The sequence below is a fragment of the Engystomops pustulosus genome, chromosome 11 (assembly GCF_040894005.1).
Source record: "Engystomops pustulosus chromosome 11, aEngPut4.maternal, whole genome shotgun sequence".
In the NCBI taxonomy this organism is placed as follows: Eukaryota; Metazoa; Chordata; class Amphibia; order Anura; family Leptodactylidae; genus Engystomops; species Engystomops pustulosus.
The window spans coordinates 8,278,854-8,304,142 of record NC_092421.1 but is presented as its reverse complement, the minus strand read 5'-3'; the positions used below and the strand labels follow the sequence as shown (position 1 = coordinate 8,304,142).

At 45.7% G+C, this 25,289-nt stretch overlaps 2 protein-coding genes across 3 annotated transcripts in view; both read right to left on the bottom strand.

Annotated features, from left to right (window-relative positions):
* Positions 1-25,289, bottom strand: part of LOC140106026 (uncharacterized) — a 582,332-nt gene that overhangs the window by 393,285 nt on the left and 163,758 nt on the right. The window lies entirely within an intron of this gene.
* LOC140106078 (uncharacterized) overlaps positions 6,430-25,289 on the bottom strand; it is a 48,669-nt gene continuing 29,809 nt past the window's right edge. The window contains exons 4-7 of the mRNA XM_072130288.1: positions 13,135-13,186; positions 11,351-11,448; positions 11,135-11,276; positions 6,430-9,864 (exon numbers count right to left, since the gene is read on the bottom strand). Of these exons, the coding sequence (XP_071986389.1) occupies positions 8,708-9,864; positions 11,135-11,276; positions 11,351-11,448; positions 13,135-13,186 (1,449 nt within the window). The 3' untranslated portion in view covers positions 6,430-8,707. The remainder of the gene's footprint in view (positions 9,865-11,134; positions 11,277-11,350; positions 11,449-13,134; positions 13,187-25,289) is intronic.

Sequence of the window (25,289 nt, the reverse complement as noted above, 5' to 3'; positions counted from 1 at the left end):
CGTGTGCCCGCCGTACTACGGCAACGTCTGTGTGAATATAGCCTTACCTGAGTTTAAACGTAAAATTCACAAGTTTTGTGGCACCAAAGTTTAAGCGCTGAGAGAGGAAGGGGGCGTGTAGTTTTTCCATTACTTCTTTAATTCTCTATGTAACTGAGTGTAAATGCGCAGACTGCAATTTTTTTATGTTATTTTTTTCAAATTACTTTTCCCTAGGTGGTCTTGTGGGTGCGGTTAACCCCATAAGGACGCAGGGTATTTTCCGCTCATTTCTCGCTCTCCTCCTTCAAAAATTCATAACTTTTTCATGTTTCCGTGTACAGAGCTGTGTGAGGGCTTATTTTGTGCGTAACTAATTTTACTTCTCAGTGATGTTATTATTTATTCCCTGCCATGTAGTGGGAAGCAGGAAAAAAATTCCAAATGTGAAAAAATTGACAAAAAAAAAAACGCATGTGCATCACGTTCTTGTGGGCTCAGTTTTTACGACTTTAGCCCCTTCTACACTGGCGTTTTTCACGCGCGAGTTCTGCGCGTGCATTTGACGCGCAGAACTTGCATTGCACTCTGTCCCATTGTATTCAATGGCTCTTTCTCCATTAGCGTTGTTTTTGACGCGCGTGCTTGCGTTCGTTTGCACGCGCGTCAAAATCGCAGCATGCTCTATTTTTGCGAGTCACGCGCAATTTTCACGCCCCATTCAAGTCTATGGAGATGCATCAAGAAAGCATTGCACTCGCAATCATTGCGAGTGCAATGCGTTTTAAACGTAAGGGTTGCTAGGTGACCAGAATAACAGTATTTCCCCTGCTCGCGAACGATCATTTAATTAAAAAAACACAGTGAAGAACAGTGAAGAATAGAATAAAACCAGTGAACACAGTGACCACAGGATCATTTAAGAGAAAAACACAGTGCAGAACACAGTGCAGAATAGATTACAGATGTTCGGCACATCTGCTTACTTGTCGGGAGATACGCGCGGAACGGTGCGGCCAAAATAGCATGTGAAGAACAATATATATGTGTGAAGAACACATTGCAGATGTTTCCATACATCTTCTTCACACATATATATTGTTCTTCACATACTATTTTGTTCGCACCGTTCCGCGCGTATCTCCCGACAAGTAAGCAGATGTGCCGAACATCTGTAATCTATTCTGCACTGTGTTCTGCACTGTGTTTTTCTCTTAAATGATCCTGTGGTCACTGTGTTCACTGTTTTTATTCTATTCTTCACTGTTCTTCACATCTGCTAACTTGTCGGGAGATAATATACACGCGGAACAGTGAAGAATAGATCGCAGATGTTTGCAACTTATCAGAAGACATTATTTTTTAATTAAATAACACATTTTAATCCCAAACCATGGTCCCTTTGAAAAATGCTCGAGTCTCCCATTGACTCGCGCGTGAAAAAAGCGCCGAAAACGCAAAAAAAACGCTAACAACACGCGCGTGAAAAACGCAAAAACGCTAATTACTCCAAGGAAAAATGGAACAAAAATGCAGCCAAAAACGTCAGTTTTTCACGCATTGCACCCTGACGTGAAACGCAACGCTAGGGTGGAAGAGGCCTTTCACTCTGCGCTCCAAATAACACGTCTGCTTTATTCTTTGGTTCGGTGCGATCGCGTTGATGCCAAATTTACAGGTTTTATGGCGTTTTAAAGCATTTTTCAAAAATTAAACGAATGTGTACGAAAAAGGAAAAAAAAAATTTGCCATCTTCTGAAGCTAATAACTTTTTCATATTTGGTGCACGGAGCTGGGGGAGGGGTCATTTTTTTTTACTGTATTGCAGTACAATGGCGTTTTTGCATGTGATTCATTACAATGAGCTCATTGTAACGACAGAAACCATGCAGCCTCGGGTCTGACGAAGATCTGAGGCTTTCAAGGCAACTGATCGTCGCCCCCGAGGGAACGATGATCGGAGGAAACATGGTGGCGCCCATGCACCACCACGTTTTAAGTGCCACCGGCGGCAAAGAAGAGGTTAACACCCGCAATTGGTGCAAGCACCGACCGCGGGTGATAGCGATGGGTCTTTGCAGCGATATGCAGTAAAGCCCATCTCTGTATGCACCCTTCATAGCTCCATGGTGGATATATCCGTTGCAGGATTTTTAACCTTAAAATAGCTGGTATGGCGCTAATCCTAGTAGTGCCGCACAAGCTATTTTAAGTTTTTTAACCGCACCCACAACTCCTCCAATGTCTAATTCTACTATGAAAGCCACGCTGGAAAAGCTGAAGGGCGGCTACCATCTCCTTTAAGGTGAGCATGTTTCTTTAGGGGGAATGTTACCAACCTTGTTTGCTTTATTTTATTTGGCCTAATAATATTACACGAGGCGCCGTCCTCTTGATGTCTCCATTTTGTATTTTTACTACCAATACCTAGACTGTTATTCCCAGCATTTTTCAGTCCTTTTCCCCATTAACTTCACTTTACTGCCTTTTTTGGGTGCTTAAATTCAGGTCCGTATTGATTTTAATGGGGTTCTGGTTCAAGCTGAACTCCAGTGCATTTCCCCACTGCGATACATCATTCAATCTCTGTGCTTTAGGGTCAGGTGGTCCAATCCTACTCCAGCCTATGTAAAGGCTTGGAAATGGGAACTCAATAAGACCTTCCCTCTAAAGATGGGTCTAAAGCGAATTAGCTGTGCCCTAAGCTCTTCATTTTACACGAATCTCAGGAAAACAAGTATAACATTTTGTTTAGATGTTATATGTGGAACACTAAATCGCACTCGATCTACCCCATCAGCCTTGCTGAGCGTTAGTGATGCCGTGATGCACCCAGCACTATTATACACATTTGGTGTGAGTGCCCCCTTGCTATAGGTTTTCTGGTCTCATGTGGGGGCACGGATCATGGAATATGACCCGGCTCCCCTCTTACTACCTATGCTCCCTATTTCCGTCCCTAAAGCTAAACTTTCCCTGATGGCTTTCCTCCTAATTGCTGCCAGAATACCTTCGCTTAGTGATTTTGTTTGCGTTCCCAACTTTATGTGAGGACATAGCTACACCTGCTGCTTCCCACTCCCTTCTTTCCTCTCTATCACCCCCACCTCTGGTTCTCACGTTATATTGTTGGCTTATGTGTATATGAGATAAAGTACATTTATCTTCTATGGCTCCGTAACCATACAGGCAGCTGACTGCACAGTCATACGAAGGAGTAATTCAAGTTCTGCTACTTTTCGATGTCGTATCATCTAATAGTATTTTCCTTTGAGGACATATTGATTTTAATTCATTGAAATCTCTGTTCTGTTCAATAAAAAAAAAACTAAACTAATTTGTGTGATCGTCCATCATGGGATTTTCCTGGGTAAAGGTACCATAGCCCCAGGTTATTCCTCATCCCCCTCCACCATGGCCCCCAGGTTATTCCTCATCCCCCTCCACCATGACCCCCAGGTTATTCCTCATCTCCCTCCACCATGACCCCCAGGTTATTCCTCATCTCCCTCCACCATGACCCCCAGGTTATTCCTCATCTCCCTCCACCATGGCCCCCAGGTTATTCCTCATGTCTCTCCACCATGGCCCCAGGTTATTCCTCATCCCCCTCCACCATGACCCCCAGGTTATTTCTCATCTCCGTCCACCATGACCCCCAGGTTATTCCTCATCCCCCTCCATCATGACCCCCAGGTTATTCCTCATCTCCCTCCATCATGACCCCCAGGTTATTCCTCATCCCCCTCCACCATGACCCCCAGGTTATTCATCATCTCCCTCCATCATGACCCCCAGGTTATTCCTCATCTCCCTCCATCATGACCCCCAGGTTATTCCTCATCTCCCTCCACCATGACCCCCCTGGTTATTCCTCATCTCCCTCCACCATGACCCCCAGGTTATTCCTCATCCCCCTCCACCATGACCCCCAGGTTATTCCTCATCTCCGTCCACCATGACCCCCAGGTTATTCCTCATCTCCCTCCATCATGACCCCAGGTTATTCCTCATCCCCCTCCACCATGACCCCCAGGTTATTCCTCATCTCCCTCCACCATGACCCCAGGTTATTCCTCATCTCCCTCCATCATGACCCCCAGGTTATTCCTCATCTCCCTCCACCATGACCCCCCTGGTTATTCCTCATCTCCCTCCACCATGACCCCCAGGTTATTCCTCATCCCCCTCCACCATGACCCCCAGGTTATTCCTCATCTCCGTCCACCATGACCCCCAGGTTATTCCTCATCCCCCTCCACCATGACCCCCAGGTTATTCCTCATCCCCCTCCACCATGACCCCCAGGTTATTCCTCATCCCCCTCCACCATGACCCCCAGGTTATTCCTCATCTCCCTCCACCATGACCCCAGGTTATTCCTCATCTCCCTCCATCATGACCCCCAGGTTATTCCTCATCTCCCTCCACCATGACCCCCCTGGTTATTCCTCATCTCCCTCCACCATGACCCCCAGGTTATTCCTCATCCCCCTCCACCATGACCCCAAGGTTATTCCTCATCTCCCTCCACCATGACCCCAGGTTATTCCTCATCTCCCTCCATCATGACCCCCAGGTTATTCCTCATCTCCCTCCATCATGACCCCCAGGTCATTCCTCATCTCCCTCCACCATGACCCCCCTGGTTATTTCTCATCTACCTCCACCATGACCCCCAGGTTATTCCTCATCCCCCTCCACCATGACCCCCAGGTTATTCCTCATCTCCCTCCACCATGACCCCAGGTTATTCCTCATCTCCCTCCATCATGACCCCCAGGTTATTCCTCATCTCCCTCCACCATGACCCCCCTGGTTATTCCTCATCTCCCTCCACCATGACCCCCCTGGTTATTCCTCATCTCCCTCCACCATGACCCCCAGGTTATTCCTCATCCCCCTCCACCATGACCCCCAGGTTATTCCTCATCCCCCTCCACCATGACCCCCAGGTTATTCCTCATCCCCCTCCACCATGACCCCCAGGTTATTCCTCATCTCCCTCCATCATGACCCCCAGGTTATTCCTCATCTCCCTCCACCATGACCCCCCTGGTTATTCCTCATCTCCCTCCACCATGACCCCCAGGTTATTCCTCATCCCCCTCCACCATGACCCCAGGTTATTCCTCATCTCCCTCCATCATGACCCCCAGGTTATTCCTCATCTCCCTCCACCATGACCCCCCTGGTTATTCCTCATCTCCCTCCACCATGACCCCCAGGTTATTCCTCATCCCCCTCCACCATGACCCCAGGTTATTCCTCATCTCCCTCCATCATGACCCCCAGGTTATTCCTCATCTCCCTCCACCATGACCCCCCTGGTTATTCCTCATCTCCCTCCACCATGACCCCCAGGTTATTCCTCATCCCCCTCCACCATGACCCCCAGGTTATTCCTCATCTCCCTCCACCATGACCCCAGGTTATTCCTCATCTCCCTCCATCATGACCCCCAGGTTATTCCTCATCTCCCTCCACCATGACCCCCCTAGTTATTCCTCATCTCCCTCCACCATGACCCCCAGGTTATTCCTCATCCCCCTCCACCATGACCCCCAGGTTATTCCTCATCCCCCTCCACCATGACCCCCAGGTTATTCCTCATCTCCCTCCACCATGACCCCAGGTTATTCCTCATCTCCCTCCATCATGACCCCCAGGTTATTCCTCATCTCCCTCCACCATGACCCCCCTGGTTATTCCTCATCTCCCTCCACCATGACCCCAGGTTATTCCTCATCTCCCTCCACCATGACCCCCAGGTTATTCCTCATCCCCCTCCACCATGACCCCCAGGTTATTCCTCATCTCCGTCCACCATGACCCCCAGGTTATTCCTCATCCCCCTCCACCATGACCCCCAGGTTATTCCTCATCCCCCTCCACCATGACCCCCAGGTTATTCCTCATCTCCCTCCACCATGACCCCAGGTTATTCCTCATCTCTCTCCACCATGACCCCCAGGTTATCCTCATGTCTCTCCCCCATGTTATTCCCCATCTCCCTCTACCATGACCCCCATGTTATTCATTAGAGTGGGCCCACACTATCATCTAGGTGTCCCTTACCGGTAATGTTCATCTTCTTTCAGGTCTGTTGGTTAAGATTTGTTTTGGGAGTGAGACACAGCCCATCTCTGCTTTAGAGCCTGTAGCCAACAGCAAAGTCAGTGAAGTTTGCCATGAACCCAAACCTCTTCTTCCTACACCAGCAATGAGCCACCTATTTACCTCTCGAAGCTTATGGCCTATGTCACTGAAATGGTTTTTGGGTACGTTCCCTCTACCTCTTAATTTATCATTGAGGTCAATGTGGACCAAAACCACTGGATTCTCACCAGCCCCACCCAATAACTGGTCAACCTAATCCCCAGTATGCCAAACCCAAGAAGACTCCCTAAGACTCTTCCCCCTACCCCCCCTCCCTCCTATATGTTGGCCAAGTATTCAGACCCTCATCATATCCTGCTTGGACTACTGTAACATTCTTCTCTCCCAGATAACTCTCTAACGCCCCTCGAATCCATCCTCAACTCTGCTGCCCAGCTAATCCATCTGTCTCCTCGTTTCTCCTCTGCCTCTCCTATCCATTGCATCCAATACTAACCAAGACGTACGAAGCCGTCCACAACCGGTCCCTTCCATATACAGGCAGTCCCCGGGTTACATACAAGATAGGTTCTGCAGGTTTGTTCTTACGTTGAGCTTGTATGTAAGTCGAAACTGTATACTTTATTATTGTAACCCCAGTAAAAAAATGTTTGGTCTCTGTGACAACTGTATTTTAAAAATGTTGGGTTGTCATAAAAACCAGGATTAACAATAAATCTTCATTACCGACGCCTGTGATAACTGTTACAGCTGATTATTGTAGCCTAGGGCTAAAGTACAAGAAATTACCAATATCCAGAGGTGCGTTTGTAACTAGGGGTCGTATGTAAGTCAGGGGTTCTTAAGTAGGGGACCGTCTGTATCTCTGAATTCATCAGCCAATACCGTCCCACACGTAAACTCCGTTCCTCACAAGACCTTCAGCTTCGCTCTACTACCATCCGCTCTTCTCAAATCTGTATACAGGACTCCTCCCGTGCACCCCCCATACTCTGGAACTTTTTACCTAAATATGTCAGACTGTACCCCACCTTCCAAACCATCAAACATAACCTGAAAACCCACCTGTTTAGGGTCTCATACAATATATAGATTGTGATCCCTCTCGGGCAGGGTCCTCCTTCCACTCGTCTCCTGATCACTGTAGTTTTGTACTTGTTTTTGTCTTAAAGTAAGTGTAAAGTAAGTGTAAAGTAAGTGTAAAGTAAGTGACCCCCTTACTGATTGTACAGCACCAGGGAATTCATGGAGCTCAATAAATGAATAATAATAAAAAGCACAATAACTGCACTGCTCTGCCACCCCCCACATAGATTGTGAGCCCTCGGGGGCAGGGTCTTCCACTCCTTATCAAATCACTGCAGTTTTTGTATTTGTACAACATGTAACATGTGAGACAAATTCTAAAATCAAAATCACATTGTGTGACTTTATTAGCATGTTATTGCATGAGAGTGCGGTCACACGTCGCGTTTAACGCATTTGTTTGTGAATGTATTGTTAACACATCAGTTAATGCAAGTGTTAACATTTGCATTTTGTAAACACAAGTGTGTTGGAAGGTCTTGGAAGGTCCCACTGCTCATGTCCAGGCACTAGGTCCCCACTGACCATCAGGATGACCCAGGGGAGGCATGAGAGAACGTCATTTGGCCAGATGAGACCAAAATAAAACATTTTAGTATCAACTGGAGTTAGACATGGGTTGAGTTGCCACATATCGCATGGTTTTGGACAAAAACCTCCTTGTTTCAGTAAGAACATTAAAGATGGATCATGTCTGGGTCTTTCCGTCGCGTGCATGCCGGCGCCGATGCACCACAATCCGCGTGCGCCAAAATCCCGGGGCAATTCAGGGGAAATCGGCGCAAATCGGAAATATTCGGGTAACACGTCGGGAAAACGCGAATCGGGCCCTTAGTAAATGACCCCCAATGTGATTTTCTGGATTTTTTTTTTTTAGATTCTGTCTCATTGGTGAAGTGACCTACAATAAAAATTACAGACCTCTCGCTTCTTTGTAAGGGTGGGGGGTGGTGGGGTCGGACTCTATATTCCCCACTAGATAAGATAATGGGGCTCATTTACTTACCCGGTCCTGTCACGATCCAGCGGCGCGTTCTCCGTCAAGGATTCGGGTCTTCGGGCGATTCACTAAGGTAGTGCGCCCGATGTCCACCAGGTGTCGCTGCTGCGCCGGAGTTCACCATCCTATCCTGGGTGCAGGTAAGCGCGTGTCAAGCGACACATTTTTTTTTTTTAAATACAGCGGTTTTTCCGACACCCACGCCCCCGATTTCTGTTGCGTGCATGCCAGCGCCGATGCGCCACAATCCGATCGCATGCGCCAAAACCCTGGGGCAATTCAGGGAAAAACGGCGCTAATCGGTATTATTCGGGTAACACGTCGGGAAAACGCGGATCGGGCCCTTAGTAAATGACCCCCAATGTCACAATTAACAACAGTTGTAATAAACAGAGTATCAATTCGTAGAAGACAAATTTACCCAACGGGATGGGGGTGGGATAGACGCCAGCAAAACACAAGAAGCGATAAAACATACAACACATAAAGTTAAGATTATAATCTAACTGGATTTCAATCCCTCTAACTCTCTGTCCCAGTTTCCTCGTATTTATGACATCTCTGATGTGTGACAAGTTCAGGCTTCCTTGTAAAACATCGCCCACAATCAGAGCAAGAAAATGGCTTCTCCCCCGTGTGAATTCTCAGATGTTTCCCAAGGTCTGATTTTTGGGTAAAACCCTTCCCGCACTCTAAACACATAAAGGGCCTCTCTCCTGTGTGAGTTCGCTGATGAGTGACCAGAGTAGACTTCTGTGTAAAACATTTCCCACAATCGGGACACGAGAACGGCTTCTCTCCCGTGTGGATTCTCTGATGTTTTACCAGTTCTGACTTCATGGCAAAGCTGTAGCCACACTCAAAACAGGAAAACGGCTTTTCGCCCTTGTGGATGCGCTCGTGTCGAATGTGTTCAGATTTGTGTGTAAACCGCTTTCCACATTGGGAACATAAAAATGGCTTCTCCCCAGTGTGAATTCGCTGATGTTTACCAAGTTCAGCTTTCCTGGCAAAATGTTTGTCACAAATTGCACATGAAAAGGGCTTTTCTCCCGTGTGGATTTTCTGGTGTTCCACAAGATTAGACTTCTGTGTAAAATATTTACCGCACTCGGTGCAGGAGAACGGCTTCTCCCCGGTGTGAATTCTCTGATGTTTAAGAAAGTCAGATTTCTGCCGGAAACTCTTCCCACACACAGAACACGAGAAGGGCTTCTCGCCCGTGTGAATTCTCTCATGACGAACAAGTTCTGACTTGTGGGGGAAACATTTTCCGCAGTCAAAGCATGGAAAGGGTTTCTCCCCGGTGTGGATTCGCTCGTGTCGCGCGCGTTCCGATTTATGGGTAAAGCATTTTCCACATTCAGCGCATGAAAACAGAGTCTTATTCGAGTGTATTTGAAGGTGGCGAAGCAGGAAAGACTGAGTGGTGAAACACTTGCTACATTCAGAACAGGCGTAGATCTTGTCCCTTTTGTGATCTAGAGTTTGATTTTCTACATACGGCTGCTCTAAAGAATGGTCCCCGTGATGTGAGGAAGCGGGAGACTGATCCGTCGTGTCAATGACTTGAGATGTCACAGAGTTTTCTCCTGGGGAATCTTCGGAAAAATCATTATCTTCACTTTTACAGTCGGAAGATAACAGGAGCTGTTCATCTGAGACATTTGTGTCCAGACCTGCATCCAAAGAAGAAAAAGAAGCAGATAACATCTCATGAAAGGCAATGATCTCCATGAATGGCTCTCCCGTGGCTATCATGCTGTGCCTGAGCAGGATGTAGTTGAAGAACAAAGACCATGACTGGTTTTACATGACCATGCATAGCCAAAAAAACATGTTTCACCCGCCAGATGCAATTACCAGACCAACCGCAGCCGTGTGCAGCCAACACATCACAAGTTTACTGCATTTAAAGGGAACCTGTCAGCAGGGAACTCATATTTCACTAAAGACAGGTTGCAGAAGCCCATGACACCTGCAGTGCACATCTGCCTCTCTGCCTTTTCTAAGCATTTGCATTACAATATAATTGTGTGTTATAACTTACATTGCATCCTGACAAAATCCTGGGGTAGTCACAGGGGCTGGACTTTGGTTTGGATGCATTTAAAAAAAACAACATGTGACTTGTTTATGTTACTCACTCCTCAGAGCTTAGCCCCCACCTTTGTGCTCCTGTACAGCTCCTCCCTCCTGCTCCTTCTCAGAGGTCACAGCCTGGTGAGATGACATCAGTGGGGGGATGGGCAGAGCTGTACAGGAGCACAAAGATGGAGGCAGCCTGCAGCTCAGACAAGTCACATGTTGTTTTTTGAAATGCATCCAAACCACTGCAGGTGTCATGGAATTTTACAGTCTTTAGTGAAAAATTAGGTCCCTGGTTACAGGTTCCCTTTAAAACTGACTATGATGCATTACTGAGGGCCTCCCATCTCCACCATCTTATAATCTTCGGGCAGCACCTTGTAGAGCAGAACATTGTAATTTCCTACAAACCTTAATTATTTCTGTCCATTATGCTGTTTCCAAGATATTCCCAGCTGGGTCTGTATGCTAATGAGACAGTGGCTGTACCTGGAGCTCTGCTAAGACGCTTCTCTCTACTCCCAGGATCATCCTAGGCTTCTCCAGTCAATCTCCTGCTTATATGATAGAGGGGGGAGTGGTCCAGGCAGGAGTAGTGTTGCTCCAGTTGCTGAGGATCCACCAAATGCTCATTAGCATATGGATTCAAATAGGAATTTCACGGAAATGGCATAACGGACATGAAAGATAAGTAGATTTTGAAGATTATAGTGAATTTGTTTGCAACATTTAGGAGGTAGAAGTTGGGTTCAAACAACAGTGGTCGTTACAGGGTGGCGATAAAATATACACTGAGCCGGACGCTACTTTACTAAGAGCCGGTCGCTCCCAGGGTGGAAGAAGATAACGTATATCACGGACCTGTGCCGATATCTACAGAAATGTCCTCTTCTTTAATTTCTCTGTCGTCCAGAAGATATGCCTCCTCCTCCTCCTCCTCCTCCTCCTGCTTATCATCCTCTTCCTCTACCACTTCGATTTTGATGTCAATCATATTATCACACTGCCAAAAAAAAGTAGGTGTCTGTAAGGTGCTAGGGTACTCATGCAATAGGCAAGACCTGGGGTTAGGGTTACCTTATTAACAGGCGGAAGATCAGGACTGTCTTCTGAACCATCTTGGGATGACAGAGGACTAGGACTTCTCTCTGCTGTGCTTCTGTCACTGGATCCATCTGAAAGGAACGTTGTTCATTATACAGGGCAGATCCAGGTCACCAACAAAAGCAAGAAAAATTCTGTCCATTCATGGAACCAAGTACAGGCGGTCCCCTACTTAAGAACACCCGACTTGCAGACGATGCCTAGTTACAAACGGACCTCTGGATTTTGGTAACCTACTGTTCTTTAGTCCTAGACTACAACAATCAGCTATAACAGTTATCAGGGGTGTCTACAATTAGGCTTTACAGGCTGTCCCCTACTTAAGGACACCCGACTTACAGACGGACCCCTCTGCCCCCTGTGACCTCTGGTGACCTCTCTGGATGCTTTAGTTTGGTCCCAGGCTGCAATGATCAGCTGTAAGGTGTCTGTAATGAAGCTTTATTGATAATCTTTGGTCCCATTACAGCAAAAAAATTTTAAATTACAATTGTCAAAAAAATAATTTGTCTCGAACGACAATTATAAAATATACAGTTTCGACTTACATACAAATTCAACTTAAGAACAAACCTATGGACCCTATCTTGTATGTAACCCGAGGACTGACTGTATTGTTAATCCTGGTGCTTATGAAAAAATGTTAAAAATCCAATTGTCACAGAGACCAAAAAAAATTTTGCCTGGAGCTACAAATATAAAATATACAGCTCCGACGTAACAAATTCAACCTGCAGAACCTATCTAGTACATAATACGGGGACTGCCTGTAATCTTTTCCTAATCTATAACCGTATATACTCAAGTATAAGCCGAGACCTCTAATTTTACCACCAAACCTGGGAAAACCTATGGACTCGAGTATAAGCCGAGAGTGGGAAATGCATTGGTCACAGCGTCCCCAGTATATAACCTGCCGGATCCTGCCCCATAGTATATAGCCAGCACCTGCCCCCCAGTATATAGCCTGCCGGACCCTGCCTCATAGTATATAGCCAGCACCTGCCCCCCAGTATATAGCCTGCCAGCCCATATCCCACAGTATATAGCGTGCCCCCTGCCCCAGTATATAGCCAGCACCTGCCCCACAGTATATAGCCTGCCGGACCCTGCCCCATAGTATATAGCCAGCACCTGCCCCCCAGTATATAGCGTGCCAGCCCATATCCCCCAGTATATGTCCTGTAGCCCCTGCCCCAGAATATAGCAGTGGAAGAAGCCAGAAAGATGAGTTTTGATATATTTCTTTACTCGAGTATAAGCCGAGTTTGGGTTTTCAGCACATTTTTTCTTATAGGTGCAGATGGCTATTGCAGATATCCCAGTAACGAGAGAAAACTTTTGGAAAAAAAAATTAAAAAACATTTTATACTTGATATGTTCCCTATGAGATCACAAGTCGCTTAAAAAATACAATTTCTGGCCTACTCATTAAAGGGTTAATTATGGGGCGGCCTGAGGTGCCGTTTCCTGCATGTACAGATAGGTCTTACAGTAGTCTCATGTGAACCTGGGGATGACTCTCTGACATCTATGGGGGAGGTAAGTGGACATGTTCTCTGACCATCCCCCATAGACTTACATGGGAAGTGTTATGGGGTATGTTCTGTGTCCTGCGCCAGAGACGCATGCAGCAAGGCAGGAGGGGTGCTCAGCCATGGGTGCCGGGTGACAATGACCTGCAGCATGGTGACCATCTACTATGAGAGCTCAGTAAGCATTTATTATCAATATATTCCTTGTAGGCTCGTCCATACCTGGTGATGGGAGCGGCTGATACAGGTCGTTATCTTCTAAATAGTCATTATCCTGCATGAAAAATACACAACATTATATTAGACCAATAACAAACTAAGAAGAGACTGACCTCATCAATCAACTACAGAGAGAAAAGAAGGAAATTCCAAAAATAATAAAACCTCTCCCTATATTTATGGGATTTGTCTACGGCAGGCCATGGTTCCTTATTCCCACATATTCAACAGCTCTTACAGTAAAGAACCAGCTCCTGAGGAGACTATTCTACACATTCACAGCTCTTACAGTAAGGAACCAGCTCCTGAGGAGACTATTCTACACATCCACAGCTCTTACAGTAAGGAACCAGCTCCTGAGGAGACTATTCTACACATTCACAGCTCTTACAGTAAAGAACCAGCTCCTGAGGAGACTATTCTACAGAGTCACAGCTCTTACAGTAAAGAACCAGCTCCTGAGGAGACTATTCTACACATTCACAGCTCTTACAGTAAAGAACCAGCTCCTGAGGAGACTATTCTACACATTCACAGCTCTTACAGTAAGGAACCAGCTCCTGAGGAGACTATTCTACACATCCACAGCTCTTACAGTAAGGAACCAGCTCCTGAGGAGACTATTCTACACATTCACAGCTCTTACAGTAAGGAACCAACTCCCGGGGAGACTATTCTACACATTCACAGCTCTTACAGTAAAGAACCAGCTCCTGAGGAGACTATTCTACACATTCACAGCTCTTACAGTAAAGAACCAGCTCCTGGGGAGACTATTCTACACATCCACAGCTCATACAGTAAAGAACCAGCTCCTGGGGAGACTATTCTACACATTCACAGCTCTTACAGTAAAGAACCAGCTCCTGAGGAGACTATTCTACACATTCACAGCTCTTACAGTAAGGAACCAACTCCCGGGGAGACTATTCTACACATTCACAGCTCTTACAGTAAAGAACCAGCTCCTGAGGAGACTATTCTACACATTCACAGCTCTTACAGTAAGGAACCAGCTCCTGAGGAGACTATTCTACACATTCACAGCTCTTACAGTAAAGAACCAGCTCCTGAGGAGACTATTCTACACATTCACAGCTCTTACAGTAAGGAACCAGCTCCTGAGGAGACTATTCTACACATCCACAGCTCTTACAGTAAAGAACCAGCTCCTGAGGAGGCTATTCTACACATTCACAGCTCTTACAGTAAAGAACCAGCTCCTGAGGAGACTATTCTACACATCCACAGCTCATACAGTAAAGAACCAGCTCCTGAGGAGACTATTCTACACATCCACAGCTCTTACAGTAAGAACCAGCTCCTGAGGAGACTATTCTACACATTCACAGCTCTTACAGTATAGAACCAGCTCCTGAGGAGACTATTCTACACATTCACAGCTCTTACAGTAAAGAACCAGCTCCTGAGGAGACTATTCTACACATTCACAGCTCTTACAGTAAGGAACCAGCTCCTGAGGAGACTATTCTACACATTCACAGCTCTTACAGTAAAGAACCAGCTCCTGAGGAGACTATTCTACACATCCACAGCTCTTACAGTAAGGAACCAGCTCCTGAGGAGACTATTCTACACATCCACAGCTCTTACAGTAAAGAACCAGCTCCTGAGGAGACTATTCTACACATTCACAGCTCTTACAGTAAAGAACCAGCTCCTGAGGAGACTATTCTACACATTCACAGCTCTTACAGTAAAGAACCAACTCCTGAGGAGACTATTCTACAGAGTCACAGCTCTTACAGTAAGGAACCAGCTCCTGAGGAGACTATTCTACACATTCACAGCTCTTACAGTAAAGAACCAGCTCCTGAGGAGACTATTCTACACATTCACAGCTCTTACAGTAAGGAACCAGCTCCTGAGGAGACTATTCTACACATTCACAGCTCTTACAGTAAAGAACCAGCTCCTGAGGAGACTATTCTACACATTCACAGCTCTTACAGTATAGGACCAGCTCCTGAGGAGACTATTCTACACATTCACAGCTCTTACAGTAAAGAACCAGCTCCTGAGGAGACTATTCTACACATTCACAGCTCTTACAGTAAGGAACCAGCTCCTGAGGAGACTATTCTACACATTCACAGCTCTTACAGTAAAGAACCAGCTCCTGAGGAGACTATTCTACACATTCACAGCTCTTACAGTAAAGAACCAGCTCCTGAGGAGACTATTCTACACATTCACAGCTCTTACAGTAAAGAACCAGCTCCTGAGGAGACTATTCTACACATTCACAGCTCTTACAGTAAGGAACCAGCTCCTGAGGAGACTATTCTACACATTCACAGCTCTTACAGTAAGGAACCAGCTACTGAGGAGACTATTCAACACATTCACAGCTCTTACAGTAAAGAACCAGCTCCTGAGGAGACTATTCTACACATTCACAGCTCTTACAGTAAAGAACCAGCTCCTGAGGAGACTATTCTACAGAGTCACAGCTCTTACAGTAAAGAACCAGCTCCTGAGGAGACTATTCTACACATTCACAGCTCTTACAGTAAAGAACCAGCTCCTGAGGAGACTATTCTACACATTCACAGCTCTTACAGTAAAGAACCAGCTCCTGAGGAGACTATTCTACACATCCACAGCTCTTACAGTAAAGAACCAGCTCCTGAGGAGACTATTCTACACATTCACAGCTCTTACAGTAAAGAACCAGCTCCTGAGGAGACTATTCTACACATTCACAGCTCTTACAGTAAAGAACCAGCTCCTGAGGAGACTATTCTACACATTCACAGCTCTTACAGTAAAGAACCAGCTCCTGAGGAGACTATTCTACACATCCACAGCTCTTACAGTAAAGAACCAGCTCCTGAGGAGACTATTCTACACAATCACAGCTCTTACAGTAAAGAACCAGCTCCTGAGGAGACTATTCTACACATTCACAGCTCTTACAGTAAAGAACCAGCTCCTGAGGAGACTATTCTACACATTCACAGCTCTTACAGTAAAGAACCAGCTCCTGAGGAGACTATTCTACAGTCACAGCTCTTACAGTAAAGAACCAGCTCCTGAGGAGACTATTCTACACATTCACAGCTCTTACAGTAAGGAACCAGCTCCTTAGGAGGCTATTCTACACATTCACAGCTCTTACAGTAAAGAACCAGCTCCTGAGGAGACTATTCTACACATTCACAGCTCTTACAGTAAAGAACCAGCTCCTGAGGAGACTATTCTACACATCCACAGCTCTTACAGTAAGGAACCAGCTCCTGAGGAGACTATTCTACATATTCACAGCTCTTACAGTAAGGAACCAGCTCCTGAGGAGACTATTCTACACATTCACAGCTCTTACAGTAAGGAACCAGCTCCTGAGGAGACTATTCTACACATCCACAGCTCTTACAGTAAGGAACCAACTCCCGGGGAGACTATTCTACACATCCACAGCTCTTACAGTAAAGAACCAGCTCCTGAGGAGACTATTCTACACATCCACAGCTCTTACAGTAAGGAACCAGCTCCTGAGGAGACTATTCTACACATTCACAGCTCTTACAGTAAGGAACCAGCTCCTGAGGAGACTATTCTACACATCCACAGCTCTTACAGTAAAGAACCAGCTCCTGAGGAGACTATTCTACACATTCACAGCTCTTACAGTAAGGAACCAGCTCCTGAGGAGACTATTCTACACATCCACAGCTCTTACAGTAAAGAACCAGCTCCTGAGGAGACTATTCTACACATTCACAGCTCTTACAGTAAAGAACCAGCTCCTGAGGAGACTCTTCTACACATTCACAGCCCTTACAGTAAGAACCAGCTCCTGAGGAGACTATTCTACACATTCACAGCTCTTACAGTAAAGAACCAGCTCCTGAGGAGACTCTTCTACACATTCACAGCCCTTACAGTAAGAACCAGCTCCTGAGGAGACTATTCTACACATTCACAGCTCTTACAGTAAAGAACCAGCTCCTGAGGAGACTATTCTACACATTCACAGCTCTTACAGTAAAGAACCAGCTCCTGAGGAGACTATTCTACACATTCACAGCTCTTACAGTAAGGAACCAGCTCCTGAGGAGGCTATTCTACACATTCACAGCTCTTACAGTAAAGAACCAGCTCCTGAGGAGACTATTCTACACATTCACAGCTCTTACAGTAAAGAACCAGCTCCTGAGGAGACTATTCTACACATTCACAGCTCTTACAGTAAAGAACCAGCTCCTGAGGAGACTATTCTACAGTCACAGCTCTTACAGTAAAGAACCAGCTCCTGAGGAGACTATTCTACACATTCACAGCTCTTACAGTAAGGAACCAGCTCCTTAGGAGGCTATTCTACACATTCACAGCTCTTACAGTAAAGAACCAGCTCCTGAGGAGACTATTCTACACATTCACAGCTCTTACAGTAAAGAACCAGCTCCTGAGGAGACTATTCTACACATTCACAGCTCTTACAGTAAAGAACCAGCTCCTGAGGAGACTATTCTACACATTCACAGCTCTTACAGTAAAGAACCAGCTCCTGAGGAGAATATTCTACAGAGTCACAGCTCTTACAGTAAAGAACCAGCTCCTGAGGAGACTATTCTACACATTCACAGCTCTTACAGTAAGGAACCAGCTCCTGAGGAGACTATTCTACACATCCACAGCTCTTACAGTAAGGAACCAACTCCCGGGGAGACTATTCTACACATCCACAGCTCTTACAGTAAAGAACCAGCTCCTGAGGAGACTATTCTACACATCCACAGCTCTTACAGTAAGGAACCAGCTCCTGAGGAGACTATTCTACACATTCACAGCTCTTACAGTAAGGAACCAGCTCCTGAGGAGACTATTCTACACATCCACAGCTCTTACAGTAAAGAACCAGCTCCTGAGGAGACTATTCTACACATTCACAGCTCTTACAGTAAGGAACCAGCTCCTGAGGAGACTATTCTACACATCCACAGCTCTTACAGTAAAGAACCAGCTCCTGAGGAGACTATTCTACACATTCACAGCTCTTACAGTAAAGAACCAGCTCCTGAGGAGACTCTTCTACACATTCACAGCCCTTACAGTAAGAACCAGCTCCTGAGGAGACTATTCTACACATTCACAGCTCTTACAGTAAAGAACCAGCTCCTGAGGAGACTCTTCTACACATTCACAGCCCTTACAGTAAGAACCAGCTCCTGAGGAGACTATTCTACACATTCACAGCTCTTACAGTAAAGAACCAGCTCCTGAGGAGACTATTCTACACATTCACAGCTCTTACAGTAAAGAACCAGCTCCTGAGGAGACTATTCTACACATTCACAGCTCTTACAGTAAAGAACCAGCTCCTGAGGAGACTATTCTACACATTCACAGCTCTTACAGTAAAGAACCAGCTCCTGAGGAGAATATTCTACAGAGTCACAGCTCTTACAGTAAAGAACCAGCTCCTGAGGAGACTATTCTACACATCCACAGCTCTTACAGTAAGGAACCAGCTCCTGAGGAGACTATTCTACACATCCACAGCTCTTACAGTAAGGAACCAACTCCCGGGGAGACTATTCTACACATCCACAGCTCTTACAGTAAAGAACCAGCTCCTGAGGAGACTATTCTACACATCCACAGCTCTTACAGTAAGAACCAGCTCCTGAGGAGACTATTCTACAGATTCACAGCTCTTACAGTAAGGAACCAGCTCCTGAGGAGACTATTCTACACATCCACAGCTCTTACAGTAAGAACCAGCTCCTGAGGAGACTATTCTACACATTCACAGCTCTTACAGTAAAGAACCAGCTCCTGAGGAGACTCTTCTACACATTCACAGCCCTTACAGTAAGAACCAGCTCCTGAGGAGACTATTCTACAGATTCACAGCTCTTACAGTAAAGAACCAGCTCCTGAGGAGACTATTCTACACATTCACAGCTCTTACAGTAAAGAACCAGCTCCTGAGGAGACTATTCTACACATTCACAGCTCTTACAGTAAAGAACCAGCTCCTGAGGAGACTATTCTGCACACCCACAGCTCTTACAGTAAAGAACCAGCTCCTGAGGAGACTATTCTACACATTCACAGCTCTTACAGTAAAGAACCAGCTCCTGAGGAGACTATTCTACACATTCACAGCTCTTACAGTAAAGAACCAGCTCCTGAGGAGACTATTCTACACATTCACAGCTCTTACAGTAAGGAACCAGCTCCTGAGGAGACTATTCTACACATCCACAGCTCTTACAGTAAAGAACCAACTCCTGAGGAGGCTATTCTACACATTCACAGCTCTTACAGTAAAGAACCAGCTCCTGAGGAGACTATTCTACACATTCACAGCTCATACAGTAAGGAACCAGCTCCAGAGGAGACTATTCTACACATTCACAGCTCTTACAGTAAAGAACCAGCTCCTGAGGAGACTATTCTACACATCCACAGCTCTTACAGTAAGGAACCAGCTCCAGAGGAGACTATTCTACACATTCACAGCTCTTACAGTAAAGAACCAGCTCCTGAGGAGACTATTCTACACATTCACAGCTCATACAGTAAGGAACCAGCTCCAGAGGAGACTATTCTACACATTCACAGCTCTTACAGTAAAGAACCAGCTCCTGAGGAGACTATTCTACACATCCACAGCTCTTACAGTAAAGAACCAGCTCCTGAGGAGACTATTCTACACATCCACAGCTCATACAGTAAAGAACCAGCTCCTGAGGAGACTATTCTACACATCCACAGCTCTTACAGTAAAGAACCAGCTCCTGAGGAGACTATTCTACAGAGTCACAGCTCTTACAGTAAAGAACCAGCTCCTGAGGAGGCTATTCTACAGAGTCACAGCTCTTACAGTAAAGAACCAGCTCCTGAGGAGACTATTCTACACATTCACAGCTCATACAGTAAAGAACCAGCTCCTGAGGAGACTATTCTACACATTCACAGCTCTTACAGTAAAGAACCAGCTCCTGAGGAGACTATTCTACAGAGTCACAGCTCTTACAGTAAAGAACCAGCTCCTGAGGAGGCTATTCTACAGAGTCACAGCTCTTACAGTAAAGAACCAGCTCCTGAGGAGACTATTCTACACATCCACAGCTCATACAGTAAAGAACCAGCTCCTGAGGAGACTATTCTACAGACTCACAGCTCTTACAGTAAAGAACCAGCTCCTGAGGAGACTATTCTACACATTCACAGCCCTTACAGTACAGAACCAGCTCCTGAGGAGACTATTCTGCACATTCACAGCACTTACAGTAAAGAACCAGCTCCTGAGGAGACTATTCTACAGAGTCACAGCTCTTACAGTAAAGAACCAGCTCCTGAGGAGACTATTCTACACATTCACAGCTCTTACAGTAAGGAACCAGCTCCTGAGGAGACTGTTCTACACATCCACAGCTCTTACAGTAAGGAACCAGCTCCAGAGGAGACTATTCTACACATCCACAGCTCTTACAGTAAGGAACCAGCTCCTGAGGAGACTGTTCTACACATCCACAGTTTTTACAGTAAGGAACCAGCTCCAGAGGAGACTATTCTACACATCCACAGCTCTTACAGTAAGGAACCAGCTCCAGAGGAGACTATTCTACACATTCACAGCTCTTACAGTAAAGAACCAGCTCCTGAGGAGACTATTCTACACATCCACAGCCCTTACAGTAAAGAACCAGCTCCTGAGGAGACTATTCTACACATTCACAGCTCTTACAGTAAAGAACCAGCTCCTGAGGAGACTATTCTACACATTCACAGCTCTTACAGTAAAGAACCAGCTCCTGAGGAGACTATTCTACACATTCACAGCTCTTACAGTAAAGAACCAGCTCCTGAGGAGACTATTCTACCCATCCACAGCTCTTACAGTAAAGAACCAGCTCCTGAGGAGACTGTTCTACACATCCACAGCTCTTACAGTAAAGAACCAGCTCCTGAGGAGACTATTCTACACATCCACAGCTCATACAGTAAAGAACCAGCTCCTGAGGAGACTATTCTACACATTCACAGCTCTTACAGTAAAGAACCAGCTCCTGAGGAGACTATTCTACACATTCACAGCTCTTACAGTAAAGAACCAGCTCCTGAGGAGGCTATTCTACAGACTCACAGCTCTTACAGTAAAGAACCAGCTCCTGAGGAGACTATTCTACACATTCACAGCCCTTACAGTAAGGAACCAGCTCCTGAGGAGACTATTCTACAGTCACAGCTCTTACAGTAAGGAACCAGCTCCTGAGGAGACTATTCTACACATTCACAGCTCTTACAGTAAAGAACCAGCTCCTGAGGAGACTATTCTACACATCCACAGCTCATACAGTAAAGAACCAGCTCCTGAGGAGACTATTCTACACATCCACAGCTCTTACAGTAAAGAACCAGCTCCTGAGGAGACTATTCTACACATTCACAGCTCTTACAGTAAAGAACCAGCTCCTGAGGAGACTATTCTACACATTCACAGCTCTTACAGTAAAGAACCAGCTCCTGAGGAGACTATTCTACACATCCACAGCTCATACAGTAAAGAACTAGCTCCTGGGGAGACTATTCTACACATTCACAGCTCTTACAGTAAAGAACCAGCTCCTGAGGAAACTATTCTACAGACTCACAGCTCTTACAGTAAAGAACCAGCTCCTGAGGAGACTATTCTACACATCCACAGCTCTTACAGTAAGGAACCAGCTCCTGAGGAGACTAGTCTACACATCCACAGCTCTTACAGTATAGAACCAGCTCCTGAGGAGACTATTCTACACATCCACAGCTCTTACAGTAAGGAACCAGCTCCTGAGGAGACTATTCTACACATCCACAGCTCTTACAGTAAGGAACCAGCTCCTGAGGAGACTATTCTACACATCCACAGCTCTTACAGTATAGAACCAGCTCCTGAGGAGGCTATTCTACACATTCACAGCTCTTACAGTAAAGAACCAGCTCCTGAGGAGATTATTCTACACATTCACAGCTCTTACAGTAAAGAACCGGCTCCTGAGGAGACTATTCTACACATCCACAGCTCTTACAGTAAAGAACCAGCTCCTGAGGAGACTATTCTACACATCCACAGCTCTTACAGTAAAGAACCGGCTCCTGAGGAGACTATTCTACACATTCACAGCTCTTACAGTAAAGAACCAGCTCCTGGGGAGACTATTCTACACATTCACAGCCCTTACAGTAAAGAACCAGCTCCTGAGGAGACTATTCTACACATTCACAGCACTTACAGTAAAGAACCAGCTCCTGAGGAGACTATTCTACACATTCACAGCTCTTACAGTAAAGAACCAGCTCCTGAGGAGACTATTCTACACATTCACAGCTCTTACAGTAAAGAACCAGCTCCTGAGGAGACTATTCTACAGAGTCACAGCTCTTACAGTAAAGAACCAGCTCCTGAGGAGACTATTCTACACATTCACAGCACTTACAGTAAAGAACCAGCTCCTGAGGAGACTATTCTACACATTCACAGCTCTTACAGTAAAGAACCAGCTCCTGAGGAGACTATTCTACACATTCACAGCCCTTACAGTAAAGAACCAGCTCCTGAGGAGACTATTCTACACATTCACAGCACTTACAGTAAAGAACCAGCTCCTGAGGAGACTATTCTACACATTCACAGCCCTTACAGTAAAGAACCTGCTCCTGAGGAGACTATTCTACACATCCACAGCTCTTACAGTAAAGAACCAGCTCCTGAGGAGACTATTCTACACATTCACAGCTCTTACAGTAAGGAACCAGCTCCTGAGGAGACTATTCTACACATTCACAGCTCTTACAGTAAGGAACCAGCTACTAAGGAGACTATTCTACACATCCACAGCTCTTACAGTAAAGAACCAGCTCCTGAGGAGACTATTCTACAGAGTCACAGCTCTTACAGTAAAGAACCAGCTCCTGAGGAGACTATTCTACACATTCACAGCTCTTACAGTAAGGAACTAGCTCCTGAGGAGGCTATTCTACATTCACAGCTCTTACAGTAAAGAACCAGCTCCTGAGGAGACTATTCTACAGAGTCACAGCTCTTACAGTAAAGAACCAGCTCCTGAGGAGACTATTCTACACATTCACAGCTCTTACAGTAAAGAACCAGCTCCTGAGGAGACCATTCTACACATTCACAGCTCTTACAGTAAAGAACCAGCTCCTGAGGAGACTATTCTACACATCCACAGCTCTTACAGTACAGAACCAGCTCCTGAGGAGACTATTCTACAGTCACAGCTCTTACAGTAAAGAACCAGCTCCTGAGCAGACTATTCTACAGATTCACAGCTCTTACAGTAAAGAACCAGCATCTGAGGAGACTATTCTACACATTCACAGCTCTTACAGTATAGAACCAGCTCCTGAGGAGACTATTCTACACATTCACAGCTCTTACAGTAAAGAACCAGCTCCTGAGGAGACTATTCTACACATCCACAGCTCTTACAGTAAAGAACCAGCTCCTGAGGAGACTATTCTACACATTCACAGCTCTTACAGTAAAGAACCAGCTCCTGAGGAGACTATTCTACACATCCACAGCTCTTACAGTACAGAACCAGCTCCTGAGGAGACTATTCTACACATCCACAGCTCTTACAGTAAAGAACCAGCTCCTGAGGAGACTATTCTACACATTCACAGCTCTTACAGTAAAGAACCAGCTCCTGATGAGACTATTCTACACATTCACAGCTCTTACAGTATAGAACCAGCTCCTGAGGAGACTATTCTACACATTCACAGCTCTTACAGTAAAGAACCAACTCCCGGGGAGACTATTCTACACATTCACAGCTCTTACAGTAAAGAACCAGCTCCTGAGGAGACTATTCTACACATCCACAGCTCTTACAGTAAAGAACCAGCTCCTGAGGAGACTATTCTACACATTCACAGCTTTTACAGTAAAGAACCAGCTCCTGAGGAGACTATTCTACACATCCACAGCTCTTACAGTAAAGAACCAGCTCCTGAGGAGACTATTCTACACATTCACAGCTCTTACAGTAAAGAACCAGCTCCTGAGGAGACTATTCTACACATCCACGGCTCTTACAGTAAAGAACCAGCTCCTGAGGAGACTATTCTACACATTCACGGCTCTTACAGTAAAGAACCAGCTCCTGAGGAGACTATTCTACACATTCACAGCTCTTACAGTAAAGAACCAGCTCCTGAGGAGACTATTCTACACATTCACAGCTCTTACAGTAAAGAACCAGCTCCTGAGGAGACTATTCTACAGAGTCACAGCTCTTACAGTAAAGAACCAGCTCCTGAGGAGACTATTCTACACATCCACAGCTCTTACAGTAAAGAACCAGCTCCTGAGGAGACTATTCTACACATTCACAGCTCTTACAGTAAAGAACCAGCTCCTGAGGAGACTATTCTACACATTCACGGCTCTTACAGTAAAGAACCAGCTCCTGAGGAGACTATTCTACACATTCACAGCTCTTACAGTAAAGAACCAGCTCCTGAGGAGACTATTCTACACATTCACAGCTCTTACAGTAAAGAACCAGCTCCTGAGGAGACTATTCTACAGAGTCACAGCTCTTACAGTAAAGAACCAGCTCCTGAGGAGACTATTCTACACATTCACAGCTCTTACAGTAAAGAACCAGCTCCTGAGGAGACTATTCTACACATTCACAGCCCTTACAGTAAAGAACCAGCTCCTGAGGAGACTATTCTACAGAGTCACAGCTCTTACAGTAAAGAACCAGCTCCTGAGGAGACTATTCTACACATTCACGGCTCTTACAGTAAAGAACCAGCTCCTGAGGAGACTATTCTACACATTCACAGCTCTTACAGTAAAGAACCAGCTCCTGAGGAGACTATTCTACACATTCACGGCTCTTACAGTAAAGAACCAGCTCCTGAGGAGACTATTCTACACATTCACAGCTCTTACAGTAAAGAACCAGCTCCTGAGGAGACTATTCTACACATTCACAGCTCTTACAGTAAAGAACCAGCTCCTGAGGAGACTATTCTACACATTCACAGCTCTTACAGTAAAGAACCAGCTCCTGAGGAGACTATTCTACACATTCACAGCTCTTACAGTAAAGAACCAGCTCCTGAGGAGACTATTCTACAGAGTCACAGCTCTTACAGTA